General features: G+C 44.6%; 2 protein-coding genes across 2 annotated transcripts; both read left to right on the top strand.

Annotated features, from left to right (window-relative positions):
• Window positions 1-1,973: 1,973 nt before the first annotated feature.
• On the top strand, window positions 1,974-10,052 carry depdc1a (DEP domain containing 1a). Its single transcript, XM_040183531.2, has 12 exons — window positions 1,974-2,208; window positions 3,406-3,671; window positions 3,761-3,908; window positions 4,101-4,225; window positions 4,570-4,700; window positions 4,922-4,969; window positions 5,189-5,326; window positions 5,665-6,651; window positions 7,537-7,709; window positions 7,830-8,006; window positions 8,342-8,548; window positions 8,662-10,052. Exons 1-12 carry the CDS (start codon window positions 2,161-2,163, stop codon window positions 8,794-8,796), a joined length of 2,583 nt encoding a protein of 860 aa, XP_040039465.2. The 5' UTR covers window positions 1,974-2,160; the 3' UTR covers window positions 8,797-10,052.
• Window positions 10,053-10,928: 876 nt separating this feature from the next.
• Window positions 10,929-17,895, top strand: LOC120823503 (retinal Mueller cells isomerohydrolase). The gene is made up of 14 exons (XM_040183534.2): window positions 10,929-11,046; window positions 11,465-11,547; window positions 12,175-12,325; window positions 12,696-12,803; window positions 13,304-13,445; window positions 13,797-13,953; window positions 14,045-14,126; window positions 14,248-14,380; window positions 14,804-14,946; window positions 15,031-15,160; window positions 15,775-15,889; window positions 16,017-16,111; window positions 16,200-16,311; window positions 16,973-17,895. The coding sequence occupies exons 1-14, from the start codon at window positions 11,036-11,038 to the stop codon at window positions 17,116-17,118; spliced, it is 1,608 nt and encodes a 535-aa protein (XP_040039468.2). The 5' UTR covers window positions 10,929-11,035; the 3' UTR covers window positions 17,119-17,895.
• Window positions 17,896-18,015: the final 120 nt, after the last annotated feature.

Raw genomic sequence — 18,015 nt, forward strand, 5'->3', positions numbered from 1 at the left:
ACCGCTGCCAGTTCAGTGTTTCCCAGCATTATAAACAGGGGTGCGACCACGTGATCTGCAGGCACCTTCTGATCACATTGTAACGGACTGACGTGTTGTGTGAGCGAGGCTACGCAAGTTTGTGTCACGGTTTGGGTTAATGTCTGGTTTTATTTTGTAGTTTCCTTCTTCTGTTCTCCCTGGGTCACTTCCTGCCTTGTCCTGTCGTCCGCTGTGATTGTCTGTCATGTCATGATTGTTCCCAGCTGTGTCCAATCACCTGCACCTCCCTTGTGTATTTAAGCTGTGTGTGTCTGTTGTCACTTGTCGCGTCATTGTTCATTGTATGGACGTCCTAGTCCCTGTCCACAATCTTCTTCTCGTTCCTGGTTCCTGTCTTCGTTTTTTGCCCCCTTGGCCTTTTGCTTTTGAAAACCTTTTTGACAATTAAAGTCCCTTTTCTTTTTGAAAACTCTGCGTCTGAGTCCTACCTTCCCCGCCATGCAGCTCCCTGACAGTTTGTCCTTAATGGAATTTCTTACATTACTTTTACTTTTATACTTTAAGTAGTTTTGAAACCAGTACTTTTATACTTTTACTTAAGTAAAAAGCTTGAGTCGATACTTCAACTTCTACAGGAGTCTTTTTAAACCCTAGTACTTCTACTTGAGTAATGAATGAATACTTTGAAAAAACAACAACTGAACGTCATGTCGTTTAACTTCCGCTTAGTTCACGTCCAATGTACAAGCTGTCTACAATGTACAAATGTCAGCTGTCTATTACTGAACCTAACGGACACAAACCACACTGATGGCATATAATAGAGTTAAACACACCGAAGCCCCATCACCGTTGGACATGCAATGGTCGTGCATGTAAAGCCGCTGCCCCCCCACTACGCTGCAGCGGCTCCTATGCACTCTACAAGCGCATAGGAGCATAGGAGGCGCATATGAAAAACATATATGCGTACTGTAAATAACGTTCGTATACGTTCATGCGTTTACTTAATATTATTAGCATAATCCCTCATTTTTAGGGGAAAGAAGATTAATCTGTTATCCCAAGAAAACTTCATTAGAATTTCCATTAAAAAACAATTGCAAGGATATATATGGTTCTTGGCGCCCGTACTCCACAACCACATGTTGGCGCCTCTCCTGGGTTTTTCCCTGAGTCTCGATGAGCTGTGAACTACCACAACTGCTCAAGCGAGAGCGAATCTCACACTCAAAATGCGTGCTGTGTGTTTTTCTTATTTCATTTTAAAATGTGCAAAGTTAGAAGGCTGAAGAGGAACAGTCTATCTGCATTCTTTGTACTGTAAATCTGGCATTAAGGCGTGATTTTGTGGCATTTAGTCACCTCATTCCCACATACAGTTCATGCAGGTGTGAAACCAGCAATTTCAAGTTTTATAATATAAATGTGTATTAATGAGGAAGGAGTAGATTCACCAACAAAAGGTAATTGGCCTTCCTCTATATGGAACTAGATTTTGTGTGTAACCCAAGGTTTTCATTTATATTTTCAAACATGTTTAGATGTATTTTATAACAGCAAGCTGGATGTATGGTTCATGAAGGCCTGTTTACATCCTACAGTCAGTAGCATGACCATAGCAGTGGCTTCACTCAAATCTAACCTCCCAGTATCTATCCAGAGTCCTTCTCCGACCCCCCACCATTTCTGCAGAGTATAATCCCCACAAAGGGCCTTTTATGATATGCTAATGCCAATTGACAGCACCAGCAAAGTAAAAACTCACTGCACACTGCAGCTCTGGGCGAACTGATTTTAAGAAAGATATTAACGAAGGCATAAAAGTTGTCCCAGATAACAGTCACAGTTAAACGCGTGCACGTTTGACGACTTTACACCTCGAAATAGATTTGTTTCACGCGCTGGCTGCACACGAAGCTCCCGTGCGCCGCTCGGCTTCACTGTAAGCACGCGCACTGTAAAAAGACCACGTGACTCGCGCGCCGTCCAATCGCGTGCCTGAAGAGCACGGCTCGTAATTTTGAACAGACGCAGCGCAGCCAAACAGCCGACGCTGCGGAGCATCGATGCTGCCTTCCAAAAACACATCGGTTGAATAAATCCTTCCCCTGAGTAATGGATGTATTTACGTCTCGTCATATCGGCTGAAGGGAGAACTTTAGCGCTGTGCCGAACATGAGCTCTCGTGTTATCACGCCTGGACCCTACCGGGCCACGAAGCTGGTAAGTCAACGCAACGTTACGTTGGCAGCCTCATTGACGTCAACGTTAGCTAACTCGAGCTAACGGCTAATTCAAGCGAAACGACGCTCTTCAACAGCATCGCTAATGACGTTAACTGTTGGCCGTTTTTAAGTCCGACTCTTCCGCGGGTTTTTCACGAAATTGTTAATGGTATGACACGATATGTTTACTGCAGTTTTTTCATTCATATTTGTAAACTAGCATTAATCCAGTGAAGTTAGTGTGGTATTAATCAAATCTCCAAAACGAGGCTTTCCATCGAAACTACAGTTAACCATGACTAAGTTAACGTTATATGAACACTTCCACCAACGTAACCCTACCAAGTATTGTGTGAAGTCCCTAAACCAGGCGTGTTTTAGTCTAAAGTAAAACTATCGATAATATAAAATATTGGATTAACTATTCAACTTCTGATGGTTCAAAATAACCGTATTCATCATTATCAAATGTTACCAGAAATAACAGTAATAAATAGTTATTTATTGTTTTACTTCTCCATATATCACCTTATGATAAACTGAAGTATTAAGTCAGTTTTAAGTGCTCTGCAGCATAGAACAGTGCATGTCAGTTACCCTCTTTATGTAAGAAACGTAAGGATATTGCCTTGTTTGACACACCTTCAAACAATAAAAGTGAGTCACAATGTGAGCAGAAGTGATCCGACAGCTGAGATACGTGCTCGCTTCACGCTGGAACTGAAAAACATTTCTTCTACTCTTTTACAAAAATTTCAGATGATAATTGAAAACTCATCACCATTGTTTTCAAGTTTCTTCAAATCCCCCCCCCCCTTTTTTTTTTTAAATCCGAACAAAGGTTGACAAAGAGACATTCAACTCCACAGGCTTCCAGCGTGATAAATAATCTTGAGTGGCGCTCACCATACAGTCAACCTGATGACCTTTGACCTTTATGACCCCCGGGGCCACAAGCCACAGTGTTTGGTCTCAGACTGAATGCATTCTGAGTTGAATGAATCACTACTCCCTATTTTGGAGACATGGTTGCTCTAAAAGCAAAGAAGGAACCAGGCTGCACCAAAGACTCCACCTCCTCCTTCCTTAGGTCCTTAGGTGGCTCCTGTCAGAAATGTTTTCTTGTTAAATTCTCTGCTGTACACGAACCAGTTGGTCTGCATTGAACCCCGCCGCCCTTCCCCCTTTTTTTTAGTGGAATGAGGTGACTCGATTGTTTCGGGCCGGCATGCCCCTGAGGAAACACCGGCAGAACTTCCGACACTACTCCTCCTGCTTCGCCGCCTCCGCCGCCGTGGAGTGGATGCACCAGCTGCTGCGTAGCAACAGCAACTTTGGCCCGGACGTCACCAGGCAGCAGACGGTGCAGCTCCTGAAGAAGTTTCTGAAGAACCACGTGATCGAAGACGTGAAGGGCCGCTGGGGCTCGGAGGATCTGGAGGACAACAATGTGCTGTACAGGTAGGCGGCGTCGTGGAGGAACCTGCTTTGTGATCCGTCAAAAAGGTCACATAAAATTACAAACCGCTGTCTTCTCTTTTGCCTCTCAGATTTCCTTCCACTTCTCCTCTGAAGTCCATCCCGTGTCCGGCTTCAGGCTCGGCCCCTGGCTCAATTAAGAAAAGGCCTTCATTCAGGGACAAGGACAGTTTCTTCAGGTTTAGAAACCTCAAGAAGCAGCATGAGGACGAGGCTGAGGTGAGCTAGACTGCACATCGATCATTGCAGCCACGCAGAGCTCAACAGCTCTGGTCACAGCTAAACTATGTTCAATTTAATCTTGAATCACACAACATCATCTCTCAGCGTCTCTCACGCTATCAAGCCAGTGAAGTATAAAAGATAATTGATAGTCAATTAATTAGTTAACGCTCTGTATGTGTTTTGCAGGAAAATGTAGACCCTGCCCCCCAAGGAGGAGGAGAGAATCATCCAATAGGAGAGCAGCAGGTACCAAGGCGAGAGCTCACGGAGGAGGATGAACAGGAGATCTGGAGAGACATCACCCTGACCCAGTAAAAACCCTTTACTTTTAAAATACACAGACATCACAAGTTTGTCAAAAAGGGCCAGCAAATGATTCCTTTTGTATTTGAATAACGCGTAGAATATATTGACAGAAATTGGCTTATTTGAGGAAATTGCACTTTCTTGTTTCTTGTTCTTCTGAGTTTGTACCCTATGGTTGAATGCACTTATTGTAAGTCGCTTTGGATAAAAGCGTCAGCTAAATGACATGTAATGTAATGTAATGTAAAAATAGTTTGACAGACAGTTTGAGACCAAAGCAAAAGTTGAAGTCTAGTAATCATTGATTCATATTTCTATTTGTAACTAAACCTTGTGTGTTGTGTTTCAGCCTGCAGAGGATTCTGGGCGTTGCATCTCTGGATGAGGTTTTAGACCACCGTCGCATAAACCCACAGAACATTATCCATAATATGACCAATGTCAACAAGCACGGAGTGGTGACGCTGGACGACAAAACAAGTAGGTTTAAAAATCAACACAAAATGTTTCCATCACAAAGCATACAAATCCTCACATGTATGGGTTGTGTTTTCTCCTCGGTTCTTCTAACTGAACACATCTTCAGCCGGACCTTTTAGATTCTCTTTACCACAAATGCTGCTCACTTTTGAACGGTGGTCCTCTTAAATATGATGGCCATAAACCATCCGACCCGTCTGACCTGTCAATCATTCCTCTAGATGACCTTCCACACTGGGTTTTGTCTGCCATGAAGAGCCTGGCTAACTGTGAGTTTTATATCTATCTTTGATTGAATCCATTTTCAGCACCTACATTTTGCCTTTGAAGTCCACTACATCGCTTTACGGACGGCATTTTCTTAAAAATCTCAGCTAACATTCAGCAAAACGAACTCTGACTTTTTGTCTAAAGTAAAAAACTTTTAAAAGTCTTAATATTACAGTGTCCTATCATAATGTCCTCGTTCACCTGCTGTCCCTTCGTAGGGCCGAAGTACGACAGCGCCCAGCCCTCCTATCCGGGCTTTGAGAGGGACGTCTTCAAAACGGTGTCCGATTACTTCTACAGCCTCCCGCAGCCGGTGCTCACCTACGAGCTGTATGAACTGTTCATCAACGTCCTGGGTGGGTACTTTCAGCAGCTGAAAGGCTTTGTAAGGGCCTTTGCTCCAGTTCAGGCCGCTGTGTTCTGCTCAAGTCCTGCTCAAACTGACCGGACTGCCTGCAGGATCTCGTTGCGCGCTCTGACCTCTGACCTCTTTTGACTGCTAACAGGTTTCTGTTCGTTGTGTCCTAACAGCCTCACAGGCGTTGCTGCGCTGATGGTTCTCTATGTACAGTAAACCTTTGCAATAACTAAACCCTGTTCCGTCCCCTCTTTCCTGTCTGCTTGCATTGACACTCCGCCCGCCCCGCTCTCTCTCTCTCTCTCTCTCTCTTTTTTTCTGTGGATTCGCTCTCAGTGTTTTGCGGCTACGTTGCGGCGCCCGCCACACACCCGCGCGGGAAACGCAAGAAGTCCGATCTCCCCTCGGCCCCTCCACCAGCCAAGACCTCTTTCCGCTCCACGGAGTGTCTGCTCCTGTCGCTGCTCAGGCAGGGGACGTGTGACGAGGCCGAGTCGCCGATGGGGGAGGTGCTCGGTGGGAAGCTTCAGTCCCGGCTGGCGGCGCTGAACGGAGGCGGCGGTCAGCTCGGAGGCAGCTGCACGAGTCTGAGCGCAGTCGGGCTCGCGAGGCCTCAAGCCAGGAGTTGCTCCCTGGAAACGATCCTCGACGACTCGGCCCCCCTCACCAGGCAGCAGCTGTTCCTGTCCAATGACAGCCTGCCATCCTGCGCCTACGGCAGGGGGAGCCGCGATGACGGCCCTGCCGTGGCAACGCCCCGCGCTCACGCCGACTTGGCATCGGTTTCCAAAGCAACCGCCTCCACGTGGGAAAATGCTCCATCAGGTACAACCAGTAGCAGACTTCCTGTAGCCGGTGCGGCGGCGGTGGCGCACCGATCTCGCTCCTCTCAGCCGCGCAGCCTCGGCAGCTGTCTGGACATTGTCATGGAAACCAGGGAGGAGGAGGTCAAGGACTCCAAGTTTCCGGGCCGAGCAACCAGCTGCCTCAACGTGAGCACTCCCGCGGACCAGCTTCACTCCGCCGCTTGGCGTGCTCCCTCGCTGTCCCGCCATCTTCCCTACTCCTCCTATCATCTTTTCCCCTCCGCCTCTTCGTCCGCCTTGGACAAAGCGCTCGGCTCTCACGCCACTGCAGGCCCCAGTGGGCCCGGAGCCGCCTCCAGCACCTGCAGTCTTTCGACGCTCCCCCCAGCCGCCGTCGTCCGGCGCTGCCTCAGCTCGCTGGACGTGTCGAAGCCGCCTCGACCCATCTCACTGTTCAAACCGCCTGTGTGTGTGCGCAGCAGCATCTCCCTGCACCCCCCACCCAAACCCGAGCACAGTAAGACCTTCTCGCCTCTACCTGTCTGCTCGTCCGTTGTTGTCTAATCAAACTAACTCCATGTAACATCTAACCACTGCTGGTATGCAAGGGTTTAACTAATAAAAAATAAAAAAAATTATATATATATATATATATATATATATTATATATATATATATATATATATAACTCATGTTGAACTCAAAAGGTGAAGTTGAGCTCTGTGTTAAAAGATGTGCAGACTCTGATTTCACTTTTTTGGGGGTTCGTAGTTGCATCAATATTTCAGTGACCAATCCATAATATTTGATACAATCGTTTTTTCCTTGAAGTCGATATTTGCTTTTGATTAGAAGGATAACATACAACTTGATATCCCAGAGTAAAAATTTTAGTATGTTCCAATACATAGTATTTCAAATGCTGACACCAAAAGTACCTGGATGTCCTTCTGCACCCGGACCAAATTGAGCAGCTAGCCAGCACTCTTTCCGTGCTATTCTGACCTATAATCCTCTCCGCAGCAGATATATGAGCATATGCAGGGGGTCAAGGTTCAGTGTTGTGAAAGATTTAATGCATATTAGATATGTCATTTCAACAGGTGCTAAATAAAATTGTATTTGTGGTTCTGAGAATAGGATGACCATGCAGAAACATGATGCATATGTCTACAGTCCATTATCAGGACAAATACTTCTAAATCTTAGCTGACTCATCTTGCACTGTAGCTGTAGATGACTCATTTCATCATCCATCCATCCATCGAACCTCCCCCATCTATTAAATGTGATGGATGAATGTGGCCACAAGGAGTGACTCTGCAGCCGTTCGGTACCGACTGCACTACTGACTTCCCCTGTCTCCATCAATGTGTGTGTTTGTGTGCGTGTGCACGTGTAGGCCTGCTTCAGTCTCACTGCGAGCGCGTGGCTATTGAGGCCCTGCAGCTCTGCACCCTCCTCCTCCCCCCCAGCTCCCGCAGGAAGTTGCAGCTCCTCATGAGGATGATGTCACGCATCAGCCAAAACGTGGACATGCCCCGCCTCCACCCGGCCATCGGCACTCGAACGCTGGTGAGCCACAAAACTGATCCGTCGTGATCTTTCCTTTAAGCACCATTTTCCTTCCTGCAGGTCAGTGACATAAATGTTATTATTTTCTCTTTTATCTCCTTTTCGCCGTTCTCCTTCCAGATGATTCACACTTTTTCCGGCTGTGTCCTGGGCAGCGCGGTGGAGTGTGATTTGGACGAGCTGTTGGCTACCAGACTGATTTCCTTTCTAATGGACCATCAACAGAGCATCCTCTCTGTCCCAGAGTACCTGCTCAGTGCGATCAATGACCACATCCAGTACCTGCGCGCTGTGCAGGTACACGCATCCACTGTCCCAGCACATGCATCCTGCAGCCTTGGAGACCACATCCACAAATACGTTGTTAGAAATACGATGCTATCATAGCTGCACAGTAGTGAAAACAAGTGTTTCTTTTTAACTTAATAGCAGTACAATGTTTAGTCTATGATTTAAGTTGATGAATCTACCTCAAAATATCCAAAGTATCGCAGAGCATGTCATTTGTCAACAGTATGGAGAATGCCAGCAATCAGAGAGCTTGATTGGCAGATTGAAAAGCTGTACGAAAAGTGGCATGTCTGCTTTGAATACAGTGCATCCTGAAGAAGTTTCTTATCTTTCTACCCCAGGTCCCGATTGATGGCGTTTCCAATGTCGATGGCGGCGATCCGGTTTGCGCTCCAATGCCCATGTACGCCTTCTGCCGTCAGATCAGCGGCGCAGAGTTTGAACAGCAAAAGCTGGAGTCTTCCCAGAAGGCCATGGAGGAGTTGCTGGAGATGCTGCTTACGAACCAAAAAATGGGTGAGAAGGACCGACGCAAGAAACTGAAGCAGGTAACAAGAACCAGACTTAACGCAACGCAATTCAACCGTCCAACAAGCGGTTCTCATGATGCATGCTGGGAACTTGGGAAGCTGGGAAATGTCATGAGTTTTATTGTCTGCAGTTTCAGAAACAGTACCCAGACATCTACAGCCGTCGGTTCCCCCCCAGCGACGGGGAAAAGATGTCCGACAAGCCAAAGATTAAACCTCCCCTCTTCAACATCAGGAAGACCAAAGCGTTCAGCATCAGAAACTAGACTAACCGTACAGGTTGCCACCATGCAAGCCACTGTTAACACTGCACTGGTACGAGGACGTTTGGAGAGAACTTTTTCTTGTTACATTGGAATTTTTGCTTTTCCTGTTGTCTCTTTTATGTAGTAATTTGAAAGGTTGTGTGTGTGTGTGTGTGTGTGTGTGTGTGTGTGTGTGTGTGTGTGTGTGTGTGTGTGTGTGTGTGTGTGTGTGTGTGTGTGTGTGTGTGTGTGTGTGTGTGTGTGTGTGTGTGTGTGTGTGTGTGTGTGTGTGTGCTAGAGACTCCAACGCTTGTTGGAGAGGTTTGCATTGATGACCTTTGATGGAGCATGTTTTTTCATTGAATTTTCTTTACACGTTCCCTATTGTGCGTGTGCACAGACAGGCATTTTGGGAGAAGAAAAAAAGGCCCTTTTTTAGATCACTGGTCATTATGGGAGTTATTTAGATTTGAGATTTCTTAATTTATATTACTGATGGCAATGGGAGCCGTGATAGATGGGTAGTTCCTTGAGGTATTTCTTGTCCAGTTCATTTTTATGAACTTTATATCATAAAATCTCAGTGCTGATCCTTAAAAAACAGTTTTTCTTTTTCTTTTTTGTGTGGGTTGTCCACAGAACAGGTAGTTTATTTCCAGTACCTGTGATTGACAACTCAATTATTTTCAAACACAGAAATATATTTGCACAATCTAAGCATTTAAATTGCCAGTTAGCTTTTGCCAGTAATCAAAGTAGTTAATTTATATGTATTTAATGTCAGCCTCCCCACCGAAGATTCACCAGACAGCTGTCACATTTTGGGTAAACGTTTGCTCATGCTTACAACTACAACCTCATAAAGTGTTTTGTGAACGGCTCCAGCATGAATCATTTGAAATCAGTGGCTGTTTGCTGCCCCGTTTGCCTGTAATGAAAGAAGCTGTTTTGGGATCACGTCCATTCATTTCCCTGATGGCTGCTAGCAGGTATTCAGTAAATACACAACCCATACTATTCCTACTAAGTGTCAGAAGTAACAAGTTTGGCTTAGATTTCACGGCTTCGTTTGTATCTTAAATGAAGTATTATGTTCTTCCCTGAGCCGTTTTTACCTCGGACCACATGGTGTTTGAGTGTAACCATGTGAGCACTCTGCAGTGTTTTTTTAACCTTTTACAGAGAGGTGTTATGTTGTTCTGTCTCACAGTTCTACTCTGCCTCCACATTGTTTACTATGCAAAGTCCTGGGAAATAAATCTGTAAAGTTGTATTTATATGCCTTTGTCCTGTTTCTATTTGGAATGGTTTGAGGCGATGTGTGCCATTTAAATACTGTACACATATCACGTTGGGTACTTGTGTTTCGTATTTCTTTTCATTTTCCTTCTTAATTGTTGAGTTATGTAGGGACACACACCTGCAAGTTATCGGCTTATTCTTTCGAAATGGGGGGGGGTTGATTGCCAGCGGTTTTCATTTCAGATCGTCTGTACAAAACATAACGGCAGTCCATCCAATCGTTTTAATTTGTTCATTTACACCCATCCGATTGTTAACCTAAACTTGGCAGCAACACTGAATGGCGAATTGTGGATCCTTTTAAATCTTACTGATTCATTCATTCAGTTAAATTCATCCATTTATTTGTCTTACATTGATCAGTAATGACCGATGACCAAAGCAACAGCCGTGGCTAATCATTCACGCTGCCAGAGAAAAAACGCCGCTATTTCTCCTCCAGAGCGCCACTTAAAATAGTTTTGAGTGTTTTCCAAAGCCGTCTGGAACGAATTTATAGCAGATTCCTCTGCAGGTAAATCCACATACAAACAGCGGCCGCAGCACACGGCCTTTAAAAGCCGACTTTATTGCCTGTTTGTGAGTGCTCGTGTTCCCAGGTCGACAAAGGCCTCCATTCGGGGCCCAGGGAACATCCTGAACGCAGCCGACGGCCGGGAGGCTGAAAGGAGAGCAGACAAAGCCAGACTGTTCAGCTCTTGGTAAGAAGCCCCAGGAGGAGGAGGAGGAGTAAAGGAGGAAGGGGGAGAATGCGAGCAAAAGAGGATGGATTGGGAGAGCGAAAGCAAGGATGGACAAGGGGAGGGGAAAAGGAGAGAAGGGGGTATGTAAGGGGGTATGTGAGGGGGGGCGGGGGGGGGGCGAGCTTCCATCCCACACCACAGGAAATCTGTGTTTGGTTTAAATACAAGAGTCTCCTCCTGCAGAAAAACAGTCTGCGGCAGGAACACACAGCAGCATGTTCAGCCAGTGAGTCGACTTTCTTGTCCTTTTCTCAAATGCTTTTGCACGTTTGAAAGTTTAAAGGAACGTAGCTTGTAGACGCCAATCTTAAAGAGCGAGTCAGACTTTTTGTTTTTCACTTCTTTGCCTCTAATTGGGAGAGAAAAAGTAAACACAGGTCAGAATTGCATGTGGTAGCGAGAGACCACAAAACCCCTGAAAAGGAATGTTTTACTGGTGTAGTGTGTCAGGGAGAATGTCTTCGTAAATCTCAAGTACTTATCTGCATTGTGGCAACATTTGGAATATACTGTACACGTTTTTAGAGAGCGACCTGATTCAACAGAGAACCTCACAGTAACTCATGATTACAAAATGCATTTTTTTTGGCCTCGTCATGTTGTGGAATTCCTCCTTAAATTCGTGGCTTTATTTTCCTCTCCAGTGTGGAGCATCCTGCTGCGGGCTACAAGAAGATCTTTGAGACTGTGGAGGAGCTGAATGAACCCATACCGGCCCGCATCATTGGTAGGAGAGAGAGCTGTTCTCTGTTTTCTGTCCTTTTGTCAAAGCCAACAATGAGGAAAAAAAAACCTTTACAGTTATTTTGCAGGATACCTTCCACATACTGTGATGGATCGCTCTTAAAGCAATATTAAACACACCTCTTCCCTTTATGAACAAGACTGACGTGGTTGTTTTGTCAAACATAAAAAGCTTCAGACCTCATCGTTTTCAGTGAAACTGCTTGTTCTCATACTTTATTGCATTTACTTTTTTTTTTTTACTTTGCTGATCTTCCATGCGGTGCTGGAAATATCACAAAACTCAAAATGGTAGAATAGATAACTGCACACCTAAATCCTTCAAAACATTAAAGGGGTCTCTGCATAGTTTGAAGTATGCATATCTGTGCTATCACAGCTATTTAAATATACTTTGCACAAAGTCCGAAAAAACTAAAAAGATTAATGCCAATCCGTTCCTCAAAAGCTTCCTAATCAATACTTTATATCCGTTTAATACAGTTGGAATCAACGCTGTATAGGTGACGATGCCTTTTTGTGGGGCAATTATTTAATTCACTACTCGGTCGTGTGCTTAAAAATGTATAAAATGCTAAGACTGGTAAACCGTGTGTGTGTGTGTGTTCAGGTGTTCTACCCTCATGGCTTGGGGGCAGTCTTCTCAGGATGGGTCCGGGTCTTTTCGAGGTGGGAGGTGAACCTTTCAACCACCTGTTCGATGGACAGGCTCTCATACACAAGTTTGACCTGAAGAACGGTCAGGTGACCTACTACAGGAAGTAAGAAGACAAACTGTTGTCCTGTGTGTTCTTCCTGTAGTTTAAGGAAAGGTTCTGGATCTAAGGGAATGGGTCCAGGAATGTCTATGGGATTTCCCAACACTGCCTGCTGCATATCACATGTTTGCCATTGCAGATATTGTTATGACATCGGCGTTTTGTTCATAGAGTGCAGAGATGTAAGCAGCTTTACTCAGCTGAGAAAAAGGAATAACAGTAAACTGTTGCCCCGGAAACCACAGAAATCCTTCATCCATCTCCGACAGTTTTATGGATTTCAGACCTACAGTTTAATGACCGTTAACAGGCCATGAATCACTTGTGCATTCATGATGAATTGGCGCATGATGCATGTAACATATCTGCTAAGGTTCATCAGGACGGATACGTACGTCCGTGCCATGACGGAGAACCGGGTTGTCATCACGGAGTTTGGAACAGCAGCCTACCCAGACCCCTGCAAGAACATCTTCTCCAGGTGAACCACAAACCCAAGTTGTGTAGCTGCTCTGCTGAATTTGAACAGTTGTGTGTTGCGATTGTCCTTGGTAAAATTGATTGTTACCATTTGTCCGCCACATTCACCAGCAGCTACCAGATACGAGCTATTTTAGGGGTCTTGGATGTTTGGTTGGATAAAACACGCAATGGGGAAATATGAACCTGGCTTCCTTGTTGTTATGCATATTTCTTTTTACTCATTCCTGACCTTTAATGGATCAAATGAAAGCAAAGTATATTTTTGAATCCTAAAAATTGTTGAAAATGTATCAATAGTGCAAATAATTACTACCCTTAAATCTTCATTATATACTAAACAAAAAAGGTTTGTTGATTGATGCGTTTAGGTTTTCAGCTTGGTTATTATTTCAGATGTGATGATATAATATTTGCTTCACATTATTATTACCTGCATTCCTCACATGAACACATGTCTGCTTGGTCGACTGATCATCAGCTTTCCTTGTTTCTGTCTAGATTCTTTACTTACTTCAAAGGAATCGAGGTGACGGATAACTGCCTCGTGAACATCTGTCCAATCGGTGAGGACTTCTATGCCGTCACAGAGACCAATTACATCACCAAGGTTGATCCTGATTCCCTGGAGACTCTGAAGAAGGCGAGTGCTGGTACACATAATGCATCTACAAGATCACACTGATGAATAACGACATTCCTTTAAATGCTTTTTTGTTTTAAATAACCACGGTTACCTTTTGTTTTAACTTGAGTCAATTATTTCAGTTTAGAAAAAATAAGTTTTGTACAGTCACGTTGTATCTCTGTCTGCAGTACTCATGTTTGTTGTTGTACAACCATGATGATTTAACAACCCTTTTATATATCTTTACGATCGATGATTGATCGGGTAGACCTATGACTTTGAATCCTCATCAGTTTGGTTCTTATTCTATTCACATTTAATCTTCATACCTATTAAATCTGTCCTGCGTGCATGTATTTGTATCAGGTGGACCTGTGTAAGTACGTCTCTGTGAATGGGGTGACTGCTCACCCCCACACTGATGCAGATGGTACAGTCTATAACATCGGCAATTGCTTCGGTAAGAACTTCAGTCTGGCCTACAACATCGTCAAGATCCCACCTCCTCAGGAAGATGAGAAAGGTGAGGGTTTTTTTTCCATTATGAAACAGACTAAACTGAACTTATGCACAAGACAATACCTAAATCTCCCACCATCACTGTGGGTTTCCAGACAAGTCCGATCCCCTGGAGCGAGCCCAGGTGGTCCTTCAACTGCCCAGCAGTGAGAGGTTAAAACCCTCCTACCTGCACAGGTACTCACTGGTTTCCGCCATGTCCCACAATGAATGCACCATCCAGTGAAGTCGTTGCCTCTGTGTTTGTTCCACAACCCTCGACATGTTGCCATGTCCGTCTCTGCTCGTCTCTCTGTAGTTTCGGCATGACAGACAACCACTTTGTGTTTGTGGAGCAGCCGGTGAAGATCAACGTGCTCAAGTACCTGTCTGCTTGGAGCGTCAGAGGGACCACGTACATGGACTGCTTTGAATCCAACGACAGCATGGGGGTAGGCTGTGGGCGCGGCCAGAGGCGTGGGCGCCACACTAGAACCTACGTGTGAAAAGATGGTTGTTGGTCAATCAAACATCAACCACAAAGAGAAACTTTAGTTCATAAAGAGACCAAAACGACACACAAAGTGACCAGAGATAACAACAGGGGCGCAAAGGGATGTTTCCAGGACCAGCTGTTTGATATCATTTCCAAGGATGCAGGCTTTTTAGTGTTACAAATAACAGTTATCTACTGATATTCTCTGTCATATTACAATGAATAAAGTTGTCGACTTGGCATTCCCGTTCTATACTATATAAGTTTTTTCCGATTTTAAAATCTTCCCAAACCTGCCCCTGCGTGTGGGAAAGTGTATTTGTTGCATCTGTTGATGACACAGTATTTGTGTGTGTGCGTGTGTGTGTGTACCTTATAGACATGGTTCCACTTGGCCACCAAGGACCCAGCAGATTATCTGAGCAGCTACAAGTTCAGAACGTCCGCTTTCAACATCTTCCACCACATCAACGCCTACGAGGATCAGGGATTCATCGTGGTCGACCTCTGCACGTGGAAAGGGTGAGCGCGACCCCGCGTGGGTCCGCGTGCGAGTGATGCGAACCGCACAAGTGTGGTGTGTGACGTCGCTCTGTTTGTGCACAGGCATGACTTTGTGTACGACTACCTGTACCTGGCCAACTTAAAGGGGGAGTGGGAGGAGGTGAAGAAAGCAGCGATGAGAGCGCCTCAGCCTGAGGTCAGACGATACGTGCTGCCGCTGGACATCCACAGGGTGAGCGCGCGCACACACACACACACACTGCAAGGTAGTTGTGTTGACTTCTGCATTTACTGCTTGTGTTGTGTAGCATTATTTTATGGCGTTGGGGGTCTTTTTAAACTAATCATAGTGGACGCCTTTTCTGTCTGTGTACATTGGGGTGTATTTTTGTGGCGGAGCGTAGAGGGAGGCAGAATAATACTCACTAACACACATTGATTAAATTTAAGTTTTGTTTCAAATGTCTGAATACAATATGACGCTGTATGAAAATATTCATTCAAAAACTGGTTTATTGGTTACATACATTTTGTTTAAATTCACAAGCTATGAGAATTAGTTAACATTTCTTTGGTTCCTTTTTTGTTTGTTTTGTTTCAAATCATAACAAGGATGTTTTTTTGTTAGTAGTTATTTTTTGCGTCTGTATGTAAATATGCTCAGAAACACCTATACTACATAGGTTATGTCTTAATATATTCATTTAAGCAAAACACAAGATCATAAAAATGTCTTTCAATGAATTCACCCGTTTATGGCCAGTCCGACATTCTCTTACACCCGGGTACTAAATACCCCTCAGACTGTGTGTGTGCATCCATGTGTATGTTTGTGCGTGTTCTCAGGAAGAGCAGGGAAGGAATCTGGTGTCTCTGTCCTACACCACAGCAACTGCTGCGCTTCGCAGTGACGGAACTATCTGGCTCGAACCCGAAGTGCTCTTCTCTGGACCCAGACAGGGTAACAAGCACAAGCACACACATGCACGTGCATTGACAGCATGCAACCTAATCTAATATTCCCATTAAAGCAATCTGTACGTTGTAAAATCCAAAATGTATTAATCCTCCAACTGCTTCTCTTTCAGCCTTTGAGTTTCCACAGATTAACTACTCTCTGTGTCGTGGGAAAAAGTATTCCTTCGCCTACGGTTTGGGTCTCAACCACTTCATCCCCGACCGGGTAGGAGCGCTTTCATAACTCCCAGGAAGACAACAGATGCGTCCTAATCAAAGACTGTTTTTTTATTGTGGACCTGCTGTACTCGCAGATAGTCAAGCTGAACGTGCAGACCAAAGAGACGTGGGTGTGGCAGGAGGACGAATGTTACCCGTCAGAGCCGCTGTTTGTACCAACACCTGCAGCCACAGAGGAGGATGACGGTAGAACACGCACACAAACGAGGAGGAACACACGAGAACAGTGTGATTTTTGCATTCAATAGCATGACAAATTGCCCTCTTATAAGAATTAAAAAGGCACAGAAGTCTATTTACTAACTTGTTGAATATCAAATATATTGTACTATTGCCGGGACTGGACTTTGTATTTCATTGACGTGGCTGCACACTTTTAAAGTTGTAAGTAAATTTAAAAATGATAATTGAACTGAAAAGGATGCAGAGCAGGATTACTAACTCGGGAAGTATGTCGGTGCCTCTGAGCCTCAGGGAGCATAAAGGCTTGAGGTTCACTCCGTGGAAATTGGATCGATTAGATGAATTAGTTTCGTAATGCTGTCTGCACCGCGTTGTGTCAAAATGTTCAATTTAATGTCACTAGCGTCAATGTACAGCCTTGACGCCCTCATTTTGCCTACTAGTTCGTTAAGTAACTACTATAAGATCTGTGGAAAGAAAAGAGAGACACAATGTTATCAAGAAAAGCAACATTCAAGCGGTTAACTTTCTTCCTAATCGTGCCTGAACACATGTTGAATGTTAACCGAAGTCAAACACGCCCTCGGACTACCAATCATTGCCTAATCCTGGACATGTTATGGTGGAAGCGGACGCACAAATGAACCCTGTGTGTCTGCTGCAGGTGTGCTGCTGAGCATTGTGGTAAAGCCGGGTGCAGAGAGGCCGAGCTTCCTGCTGGTGCTGGATGCCGTGAAACTGACAGAGCTGGCCAGGGCCGAGGTCAACACCATCATCCCGGTGACCCTCCACGGCACTTACAAACCCTGACCCTGACCTTTACCCCCCCGCAGCCAAGAAACAGCCAATATATGTATGAGAAAATACAAATTTCTATAGGCCCTTGGTACATGTATTATGTTATCAATGTTAATTCCCTGCTTGGAGCAGACGGTGCTTGTCGGCTGGAATGTACACATGCAATCAGTGTCGTTCGATATTTACAGCTATTCACATTCTTGTTCTTTAGACGAGGCCTGGCAGTTTATTTGTGTAGCACATTACAGCAACAAAGCATTCACTGTGCTTCACGTAAAACTATTAAAACCATCAACTTAAGGGAAAATATAAATACATTTAAAACAATTATTGACAAGAACTTTCTATTAGACACTCTAAGTGACAATCAGAAATGATATTGATGAAAGTGGTTTTATTATTCTTATTTTAATGTTAGTGCCTTTTAATGATAGTATGTTTAAGCTTACCACTATAATCGTATGGCGCACATCTCCACAAACTGAAGTAAGAGTTGTAATCACATACATGTCGACAGTCATGGCTCATGGTAGGATGGACACCCAGTGGTGGAGGACCTGAACCTTACGAAGTTCCTTATGGACCTGAACCCAACAAGACACTTCAACCCTTTGGGAAAATACCTTGAATGAAGAGCTTGAGTGATTTATAAAGAACTGAATAACTGGACACATCCTGAAATCCCCTTATATACAGTACTCCAAATATATCTGCAGACACCTTTAAAGATCCCTGTACATTGTAACAGTAATTGTGGAACTTTGTAATAAAATCTGTCTACACCCCTCTAATTCTGAGCAATTGTACGCTTTTTGTCATTGTGAGTTTTTCCCTCTAACCACCTTTTTCCTCCCATCACCCACCACCTGAAAGCCGTGTGACGACCGCCTCCACCAGGCGAGAGTGAGT

This window comes from Gasterosteus aculeatus, chromosome 8, assembly GCF_964276395.1.
Source record: "Gasterosteus aculeatus chromosome 8, fGasAcu3.hap1.1, whole genome shotgun sequence".
NCBI lineage: Eukaryota > Metazoa > Chordata > Actinopteri > Perciformes > Gasterosteidae > Gasterosteus > Gasterosteus aculeatus.

Bases quoted from the DNA above. Each gene is read 5' to 3' on its own strand.
- depdc1a (XM_040183531.2), top strand. From the start codon at position 2,161: ATGAGCTCTCGTGTTATCACGCCTGGACCCTACCGGGCCACGAAGCTG. The intron at 3,672-3,760 runs GTAGGCGGCGTC...TTTGCCTCTCAG, and splicing joins GACAACAATGTGCTGTACAG to ATTTCCTTCCACTTCTCCTC. The intron at 4,701-4,921 runs GTAGGTTTAAAA...TCATTCCTCTAG, and splicing joins GACGCTGGACGACAAAACAA to ATGACCTTCCACACTGGGTT.
- LOC120823503 (XM_040183534.2), top strand. The intron at 14,127-14,247 runs GTACTCACTGGT...GTCTCTCTGTAG, and splicing joins AAACCCTCCTACCTGCACAG to TTTCGGCATGACAGACAACC. The intron at 16,112-16,199 runs GTAGGAGCGCTT...CTGTACTCGCAG, and splicing joins ACCACTTCATCCCCGACCGG to ATAGTCAAGCTGAACGTGCA.